Source organism: Amphiprion ocellaris, chromosome 20 (genome assembly GCF_022539595.1).
Source record: "Amphiprion ocellaris isolate individual 3 ecotype Okinawa chromosome 20, ASM2253959v1, whole genome shotgun sequence".
NCBI lineage: Eukaryota > Metazoa > Chordata > Actinopteri > Pomacentridae > Amphiprion > Amphiprion ocellaris.
In genome coordinates, this window is record NC_072785.1 from 31,516,403 (window position 1) to 31,527,116 (window position 10,714).

The 10,714-nt window shown below is 42.6% G+C and overlaps 1 protein-coding gene across 1 annotated transcript; it reads right to left on the reverse strand.

Annotated features, from left to right (window-relative positions):
* Positions 1 to 658: 658 nt before the first annotated feature.
* Positions 659 to 10,490, reverse strand: cfl2 (cofilin 2 (muscle)). The gene is made up of 4 exons (XM_055005664.1): positions 10,332 to 10,490; positions 4,982 to 5,289; positions 2,516 to 2,592; positions 659 to 1,603 (listed from the first exon to the last, which is right to left on the reverse strand). Exons 1-4 carry the CDS (start codon positions 10,332 to 10,334, stop codon positions 1,491 to 1,493), a joined length of 501 nt encoding a protein of 166 aa, XP_054861639.1. The 5' UTR covers positions 10,335 to 10,490; the 3' UTR covers positions 659 to 1,490.
* Positions 10,491 to 10,714: the final 224 nt, after the last annotated feature.

The window sequence follows — 10,714 nt, forward strand, 5'->3', positions numbered from 1 at the left end:
ATGTTATTTCTGCAGGTGTTCTACTGGACTCACACTGGTTCTACTAAAGTCACTTCATTTTCTAGGGTTCTGCAAGTTCTACTGACATCTCACGAGCATTAATCTGAAGACCATAATGGATCTATAAAGGTTCTTATGACATTTGGATTGTTCTGCTGGGGTCACAGTGAAGTTATTCTCGGTTGTACTGGTTCTACATGGGTCACAGAGTTTCTACTGTGGTTCTACTGAGGTCACACCATTTCTTCTGCAGTTCTACAGGCTCTGTTAGGGTTCAACTAGTATCTTTACTAGTTATATTTAGAACCCAGTTGTGTTATGTTCTACTGGATGCTGGTTCCACTAAAGTCACACTTAATTTTATGGGGTTCTACAAGTTCTAGTGGAGTTCTACTGACATCTCACTAGCATTAATCTGATATTTCTAAGACCATAATGGATCTATGAAGGTTCCTCTGAAGTTACGGTTGTTCTGCTGGGGTTAGTTTATTCTAAGTCGTATCAGTTCTACATGGGTCATCCAGGTTCTACTGAGGTTCTACTGTGGTCTTGTTGACTGTACTGGACAACAGAACGTTTTTACTCAGGTGGTTCTGCTACCTGCTGTTTAAAGAATGGTAGAACCTGATTGGTGGAAGCAGAGACGAGACGGGAGGCGTCAGATCTGCCACAGGCTTTTATTGCAAAGTGGCTTCCTGTGATCTCAGAAACGTTCCACTTTAAGGCTCCAGATGTCATCATGTTCTTGTTGTTGTTGTTTTTGTTGTTGTTGTGGGTCTTCTCTCACTGCTGGGGTCAAATCTGCTCTGTAGTGTTTCTTTACAAAATAAAGGTGCCCTCTAACTACCTCTGGTGTGACGTTTACATTCGAACTGAAAGTAAGGCGACAACCAAACAGCTAGAATGACGGTGAGTCCGACAGGAATGAGAACGGAGGTAAACAAACGTTAGCTCGGTGACAGAGACTCAACCTGTAGTGTCTGAACAAAAAGTGCTGGCTGATAATCGTCTTCTCGATGCATAGTCTAACACTGGCTGCGGGGAACATACTGGAGAAGAAACAACAGTTTACAATAATAAATAAAGTCATATGTAAAAAGCGTCATGAGTGCGACCCGTGTGCTGCGGGAGGCGGGCCCAGAAGCTCCGCCCCCCACGCCCAGGCTGCTTCCTTCACATCGACTTTTTGGCAAAACTCTGGCTGTGAGAGAGAAAACCTTCCTGGTTTGTGGTGTTTCTGCCGGTGAACAGAGTCATGTGGCAACAGAGTGGGCGGGGTTTGCATATCATTATGTTAATGAGATCTCCTTCATGTTGAAAAAAAAGCAAAAAGAACAAAAAGAAAACAGGCCTAAAGATGCTAACTCCTTCAGGACGCGGTACAGACAGAGCAAGCTGCTGGGTGAAGCGGTGGTGTTCGGGTGGGGTCAGGTGCTTCGGTCCGATGGCACGGCGGTTGGCTTGGCTCCGCTCGGCTCGCTGCTGTGACATCACAGCGGTTTGCCCTCCAGAGACACGACCACGTTCCCGCCCAGCTTCTCAGCCAGCGTGGTGCGGTCCTGGATGTCGTCCAGCCCGTTCACCTGCCACTCATGTTTGATACCTGAGGACGGACACACACCTTAATATACACACTTTAATACACACACACCTGAGGTCAGAACACACACCTTAATACACACCTAAACACACACACATTTGAGTTCAACACCTGAGGTCACCAAGGGGTCAGACACACCTGAACACCTGAATCTGACCTAAACCAGCAGGATGTGACATCACACAGGTGAGTCACGTCTTTAACTTATTCTCTACCTGTGAGTCTGACTCACTTCAGGTCCTCTGACAGGAATTTAATGGTGGTTTTAAACACAATACATAATAATAATAATAATAATAATAATAAATTCAGACCCGTTCAGAAGGTGCATCTCCACCAGATGTGATTTTCCCGCACCTAAACGCACCGCATCTGAAAATGGCACGCATGCTGGGCGGTCACTAGCGGACCACAACATGGTCACATGACAGTGGTGGAGCAACAGCAGGCCGCTATGTGGTCACATGACTGAACTGTCTGCTTGACGGTCCGACAGATGAGTCAGATAAACACAGCGGCTCGGCTGCAAATTTCCTCTCTTTTTTCAAAAACACTTCAGGGGAAAGTATTTCTGAAAGTACCTGAGGTGAGAAATAATCTGTGCAGCAGCTGAATCTGTCCTGGTTTTATTTCACCGACGTCTAGTTTAGATGTTTGAGGACAGTTTCACGATGCGTGGAATCTCTGCACGCCACATCGAATCTGCATAAAGTAGAAGTCCAGTCTACTTTATGCAAATGAGCTCAGTCATGTGACCATGTAGCGGCCTGCTGTTGCTCCACCGCTGTCATGTGACCATGTTGTGGTCCGCTAGTGACCGCCCACCGTACGTGGGATTTTCAGATGTGGTGCGTTTAGGTGCGGGAAAATCGCATCTAGTGGACACGCGGCTAGAGGATCAAGCTGAACACTCACCTGTAAACTTCTTTTTGATGGCGTCTTTAGAGCTGGCGTAGATCATCTTGCTCTTCAGCGGAGCGTTCTCTGGAGCCCTGGAGGGGAACAGCAGCAGGAAGAAACACAATCAGATACAAAGAACACAGACACAATCAGATACAAACAATCAGCTAAAAACAAACAACAGAAACACAATAAAACCAGTCAGACTCCTGGAGGTTCTAACAGAGCTGCTGCTTCTTCTGCTGGTTCTAGTTAAAACTACGTCAGGTTTTTCATGGATCAGTTGGACTCTCAGTTTGTGTTTGTCGTCACTGCAGTAACATAATTCTTCTTTAAAAACTACGTATTTTTCTTGATTTTGTTGTATTTTTTTCATGTTTTTGTACATTTTTTGTAAGGTATGTGTAGTTGTTTGTATGTCGTCATTGCTGTTGTGTGTCTTGGTGTTTGTTCTAATTCTGTGTCAGTGTGTTTTGCATCTGTGTTCATTTTGCGTCTCAAATTGTGAGTTTTCATCGCTTTTCTGGTCAATTTGGGTGTCTTTACAGTCAGTTTACATACATTTGTGCCCCCATTCTTGGTCGGTTTGTGTCTCTGCAGCAGGATCTTATTGTGTGTTTTTATGTCTGAGAGGTGGTTTTATCTCTGCACATAATTCATTTTAAAATTTTGGTTCAGTCTCTCTATGCTCAATTAGTGTCTCTTTTTGTTGCTGTTTTCTAACTCTGGACACAAAATGTGATTAAAAGCAACCAGAACTGAACATAAAAGTCAGATCTGAAACGGTTCAAACCCTCTTGATGTCCTTTTAGAGCCAAACCCACCCAGCAGTCTGACCGAGACTAGAACACTAGAACACAACCGGATCGACTGGGATTTAAGAAATATGTAAGCAGCAGCTTCAGGTCCAGTCGAGCAGCAGCGAGTTAGAAAACAAAAAACATTAAAACCGTAAGACGTGATCTGGAGGAGAAAATACAGCGAAGTTATCAGAGAATAAAGATGGATCAGGAAGGTTTCAGCTCCTGGAGTTCTATAAAAACTAAAAACATACGAAACAAATGGCTGCAGTCTCTTTTACATCAGTAATGTTAAAAACCTCCTGATTGTAGCTTCTTCTTCTTCTTTCTTTAAATCTGACAGTTAAAGCTGAATGTTAGACTGAACACCCAGAACCGGCTCCGAAAGAATCATTTTAAAAGTTTAATTTTAACTCCGCAAACAAATTCCAGTTGTTCTAGTTTCAGGTAAATAGTTTACCGTTAACAGGTAACAGTGTCGGTCTACTAAGAGTCCATATTCAGCTATTTTCTAATTATCTGTGTTGTCATTTTTGCTCCAGATAGAATAAAATAAAAGCAGACAGAAGCAGAGGAGCTCCCTGTGGAGCTGCTTGAGGCTAAATGAAGCTGAAGTTTTAATAAACACAATAAAATCTGACGCAATCATTGAAAACTTCTGAATAATTCACTCTGTGCAGCTGGACCTTAACTGCTGATGATGCTAAGCTAATGATATCACTAAGAGGCTAGCTGTGCCTTTTAGCCTGAAGCTAACGCTAGCTGGAGCACCGTATCATCTTTCTAAAGTCAGATTTACTCTAACACTGTTCTGATTGATATTAGCTGCTTTCACAGTGGCTAACGACTATGCTAACGGCTAAGAGCTAAGTCAGGAGGTGGCTGCAGGATCTGGAAAACATTAATTTATAGTGCTCTAAGATCTGGACTTTAGCGGGCAATAAAAGCGACAGAGAAGAGAAAGCAGGAGATAAACTGTTACTGATCTCTCAGTATAGAGGCGAAAGCATCATAGCGTAGCATTAGCATTAGCCGCTGTGAAAGCAGCTAATGTCCTGATTAGTGGAGCTGTTTGTGATTCTTGAGTCCACCAGTTAGAGAGTTAAAGTTAGTCTGACTTTGGAGAGAACACTACAGACAGCATTAGCCGCAGGTTAAGAGGCACAGCTAACCTCTTTGTGATAGCATTAGCCGCTGTGAAGCAGCTAAAGTTCTGACTGGTGGTAAAGTTTGTGATTCTTGAGTCTACCAGTTAGAACAGAGAGTTAAAGTTTATGTGACTTCAGAGAGAATGCTACAGGTAGCGTTAGACGCAGGTTAAGAAGCACAGCTAACCACTTAGTGTTAGCGTTAGCTTAGCATTGACAGCAGAATAAGTTCCAGATGCAACGACAAGTGAAGTATTCTGGTGTCTTCAGTGTAACAGAGAAACTTTTGGATAAGACTGTGTTGTTTATTAATCACTTCCAATCACAGCTGTGCTAACATGTTCGTCGGTCTCTCTGTGTAAACAATCAGTGCTGATTGGCTGCTGCTAGTGACATTTAACCAATCAGACTGAGCTGTGGGCGGGGCTCGGTTACTATAGACAGAGAAGCAGCACTTAGCAGCTAGCATGTAGCGACACGGCTAGCAGCTAATCCCTGAGCTAGCGACCCCCAGGTTTCCACCAATCACTGACCAGAAGATGAAGACCAGGTCCTCCTTCTTGGACTCCTTCGTCTCATAGGTGGCGTCGTAGAGGCCGTATCTGCAGTCGTTGGGGGGGAGGAGCTTGACGAAGGTGGCATACGGGTCCTCGACCGTCTCTCCGATGTCGCCTACCAGGATCTGCTTCCCCTCCTCCACGATGATCTTCTTCCGGTCCTCGCTCAAGCAGAACAGAACCGCCTTCTTCCTCTTCTTCACCTCGTCCTGGGTCGACGACTTCCTCACCTTCATGTCGTTGAACACCCTGATGACCTCATCGTTCACTGTCACACCTGAAGCCTGGAGAGGAGGAGCAGAACGGCTGGTTAGAACTGGTTTCTGACGGTCGGCGGGTTATAATCTGAGACCATCAGTGAACGCAACGCCACGAGGAGTAACTGACATTAAAGGAGGTCAGCAAACGCAACACCACAAGGATTCTGAACGTAACGGGATAAAGAGTGAACAAACGCAATGTCATGGGGAGTTGGTCAACACAACGCCAATAAGGAGTCAGTGAAGGCCCCACCACGAGGAGCCAACTAACATGGCACCACAAGGAGTCAATGAACACAACACCGTAAGGACTCAGTGAATGCAACACCATGGGACGTTGGCGTACGCAACGCCAAGAGGGAGTCCATGAACGCCACATCACAAGGAGCCATTGAGCGATACACCACTAGGAGTCAATGAAAGCAACACTATGAGAAGTCAGCGAACACAACACCATGCAGTTAACAAATGCAACATTAAAAGAAGTCAGCAAACGCAACGCCACAAGGATTCTGAACGTAACGGGATAAGGAGTGAACAAACACAACACCGCGGGAAGTTGGTGAATGCAGCGCCAATAAAGAGTCAGTAAAGGCCACACTGCAAGGAGTCAGTGAATGCAACACTATAAGGAGTGAGTGAACGCAATGCTAAGGGAAATCGGTGTACCTAGTGACACAAGGCGCTAACAAATGTGACACCAGAAGGACACAAAGGCATAAGGAATCAGTGAACGCAACACCATGGGAAGTTGGTGTATGTAATGCCAAGTGGGAGTCCGTGAACGCCACACTACGAGGAGTCATCGAACGCAACGCCGTAACTGTTCAGTGAGCACAACACAATGGCAATAAGGAGTCAGTAAATGCCACACTCTGAGGAGTCAGCGAACTCAACACCTCAGGGAGACAAAAAAAATGTGACGAAACGAGGAGTCAATGAACACAACACCATAAGGAGTCAGTGAATGCAACGCTACTTGAAATTGATGTACGCAGTGACACGAGGAGCTAACAAAAGTGACACCATGAGGAGTCAGTGAAAGCAATGCCATAAAGAGTCAGTGAACACAACACCACGCCAAAAAGAGTCAGTGAACGCAACACCACACCACGATGAGTCAATAGCAAGATGCTATAAGAAGTCAACAAACCCAACAGGGAGTCAGTAAACGCCACAGCCTGAGGGCACCATGATGAGTCATAGTAGTCATGTGAGTCAGTGAATGCAGCACCACAGAGAACGGCTGTAAAGTTAGTGAGTTCTAACCTGGTTCCTGTTAGAACCACCTCTGGAACCCGTCCAAGTTCTTCCCTGCAGACGGAACCTTTACTGTTCTGTCAGCAGAACGTTTTAATGGATCAGAATCATCTGAGGACGTTTTCCCTCCAACGGACCAGCCATTAAACTTCATTAACGTCTGGTCCGTTAATAAAGTTTAGCTGCTGAACAATAAAGTCTCTGTGAGTCGAGTTGGTTCTCAGGAGAACAAACCCTGAAGCTGCAGATCACCTGACTGTTGGACTAACAGAACTCAGCTGATCTGATTCAGAGTCTGGTTTATCTGAAACCTTCTCAGAGCTTCAGTCGGTCCATCAGCAAACATCTGGAGACCAAACTCTGCCGCCAGATGTTTTATTGATCCAGTCACTGATTAATCAGTACTGAAGATTTAACTTCTGAATGTGGAACTTCAGATCTCTTCACTGTGTTTTTATTATGTGTTTCTGAAAGAAGTTTTAACGTTAATAAACATCTGGATCTTTGCTTTTATTCACTCGATTAATCAATTAGTCATCAAGCATTTTTTTATTCACTCGATTAATCAATTAGTCGTCAAGCATTTAAAATATTCTGATAATCAGTGAATTATTTTGAGTAATTTTTGAATAAAGACAGTCTAAATTTTCCGATTTCAGCTTCTTAAATGTGAATGTTTTCTAGTTTCTTTCCTCTGTGACACTAAAATGAAGCTCTCTGGACAAAATGAGACATTGAATGAAACTGATCCACATTTTTCACCATTTTCTACAAACTAAACAACTAATCAGTTAAAATTAACAGATCAACTAACAGTTAGTTGCAGCTCTGACTATTTTATTTTCTATTGATTTCCCTGAAACATTTCCCAATAAACTACTGCTAAATTCCTAAGAAGCAGCTGAAAAATACTGAAATTTACTCACAAAGACAATAAAACTGAACATTAATGAGAAATAAACTTTTTTAAATCCTGAATATTTCCTCAGCAATTACTTTCATTATCAAGTGATCATTTTATTGTTTAATAAATTTGCTGTTCTGTCTATAAAACATAAGAAAATAGTAAAACTGCTCCTCGAGGTTGAAGGAAACATCTTCTAATCTTCTAAAGTTTTTAAATGTATTATTTTTAGGTTTTATTAGACGGTAACAGAGCCGAGAGCAGCAGAATAACAACACAAAATCTTAGACTAAATCAATATTAGTGGAAAGCTTCAGCTCTGATTTAAACCGAGGAGGATTTAAACAGAAAGTCTTCCAGAAATCTATCAATAAAACAGCTGCTCTGCAAGAAATCAGCTCAAAAACGACAAATCTGTTTGTTAAAATGTTAAAAATCTGCAGAATTTCTTTCAATCCAAGACGTTCACAAAAACCTTTTCCCACATTTGTTGACACTGATCTCAATTTTAAACTCTTTAAACTCTTCCCTGTTTGAGCTCCAACTAATTAATATTCTTTAATATTATTTCCTGATCAATTGATTAGTTCCAACAAAGATGATAAACGTCTCGTTTCGTCCAAAAATCTTCAATTTCATGTCACGGAGGAGGAAAGAGACCAGAAAATATTCACATTTAAGAAGCTGGAATCCAAATTTTGAGTGTTTTATTATAAAAAACACAGTAATAGATGATCAAAAGAGTTAATATTCGTCGATTAATTGATTAAAACAAGACATCTGAAGACCTTTTATTGACAAAATGGTTCATCAGTGAATTAAAACTAACGTTTACTTTCATTTTTGATTCGCATGATGAATATTTTCTGTTTTCTTTCTTTCAATGAGTAAAAATTGTCAAAATTCCCGTTTTCAGTCCATATATTCGAGGTGGACGCCTTCAGATTCAGTTTAATATCAGAAAATCTTCGCATTTATGAAACTGAAACTAAAAAACATTTGACTTTTGTGCTTCTAAAATTGACTAAAATGATTATCTAACCATCAGAACAGCATCAGAGATTATTTTCTGCATTAATTGATCAGCTGCTTGGCTTAAAAAAAATGTCAGAAAACAGTGAAAAATGTCAGATGTTTTGTCCACAACTCAAATTTATCCAGTTTAGTGCCTCAGAGGAGGAAAGAAATCAGAAAATCTTCACATTCAAGAAGCTGAAATCACAGAATTTAGACTTTTTGTTGTTAAAAAATGACTAAATGTAACTTCAACCAACACAAAACACTGTCCACTGGTCACGTTTGTTAATTTTACACAGAAAATAAGCAGAAATAATCTGATTTGTTTTCTTTAAATCAGAATAAAAACTGTCCACTGCAACAAAAAAAAAAAAAACAGTGTATAAATTATCGATGCTTCAAACTGGATTGTTTGTCTTTAAACCCCATAAATTGAACTTTAAAGTCTTGAAATGTAAAAGAAAATTTGGCAGAATCTTCACATTAGACTGTAATTATTAAAATGTGATGGAAAATTAACCTAAAATCTACAATATTCACATTTAAACTGCTGCAATCAGGGAGTTTAGACAGTTTTTTCTTAAAATTTACTGATTATCAGAATTATTGTTGTAAAATTGGAGTTTAATGTTTGACAACTGATAAATTAATCATAAACCTGATTAAAATCACTGTTTCTGGTGATTTTAATGACCAGAACACCTCAAAAATTACATTTAAAGGTGAATTTTGAACTATTTTAAACAACAGATTCATAATTTGAAGTCATTTCTGGCTGCAGCTTCTCAGATTTTACTGAATTTAGATTTTTTTCTTTTTTAACTAATCATTCAAACTGATTAATCAATTGTTTAGTTAAATTAATTAATAAATCACTACAGAAACTACTAATCTGGACAAACAGAAACAGCAATGGCAGCATAAGTATTAAAATATTAAAGATTTTAGACTTCTTGTCATTTTAATTCATATTCTTATTTCCAATCTTATTTAACAGCAAAAATCTAATTATTTATACACTCCTGTGACGTTCTTTTTTATTATTTTTCCAGCGATAACTAATAATTTTACTGTCTCAGCGTCTTAAACGTGATTTTTAATTAACGGCTGGCTAGCTGCTGGTTAACGGCTAATTAACTGCTGATCAACCGGTAACTAACGGGTGGTTATCTGCTGGTTAGCCGTTAGTTTTCTGTTGCTGGTTAACCGTTAGTTATCTGCTGGCTAACGGCTGGTCGTTTGCTAGTTAACGGTTAGCTATCTGCTGGTTAACCGCTGATTAACGGCGGGTCCACCGGTGACTCGGTCCCCACCGCCCAGCCTGCGGCCTCCCCGGACTGCACAGTCACAGTGTGACTCATTAACTCGGAATTAACCCAGAATTAAACCGGACCTAACCCGGGCCACCGCCGGCCTCCGGGACCCGCCTCAGCTCCAGCAGCGGCCCTGCCGGCCTGCTCCAGCCGGGCCTCGGTCTCCTGTTTCCGGCTACTTTGAGCAGCTCAGTCCGGCGGCACCGCAGCCGGACTAAGATGGCCGCCCCGGGCCACACGGCCTGGGGGCAGGCCTGACCCGGCCCAGCGCGGCCCGCCTCGGCCCGGCCCGGCCCGGCCCCGAAACACGGACCGTTAATCAGAATAAAAACATAAAAAGGCTCCACCGACGTCCCCGGACTGAATACCGACCCCGGAGCCGTTCTTCGGCCACGTAAACACCGAATAACCGTCGGACCGAGCGGCTAACTAACGGAAGCCTGCTAGCTAACGTCACGCTGCCCGCCGAGCCGCATAACGGTCCTCGGAGGCCCGCAGGCTGAGCTCCGAGCCGCCGCCCCGCATCCCGGACCTCCATTCGACACCAGGAACCGTCCCCGGTCGGTTCTTACCATGTTGTCCCGGGGTTTGTCCGCGCTGCTTCGCCGTCAGATCGGGGTTTCTCAGGGGTGAAAGATAGCGGGGAATGTGGCCGGCCGACCGGAGGAGGAGGAGGAGGAGCGGGGAGGAGGACCGAGGGGGAGGAGAGGAGGAGCGAGGAGGAGGACCGAGGGGGAGGAGAGGAGGAGCGGGGCGACGCCGACATCTGGAGGACCGAACCGGATCCGAGTCCGGTGTCAGTCCGGTTAGAGACCGAGAAAACGGACAGAACCAGAAAAACACCGGAGAAGTTTAAATAGTCATTAGAGGTTTATTTAAATTCACCAAATAAAAATATATAAATAAACATAATCAAAATAATAGTCAAAATAATAAAATCAAAATTATGATATCT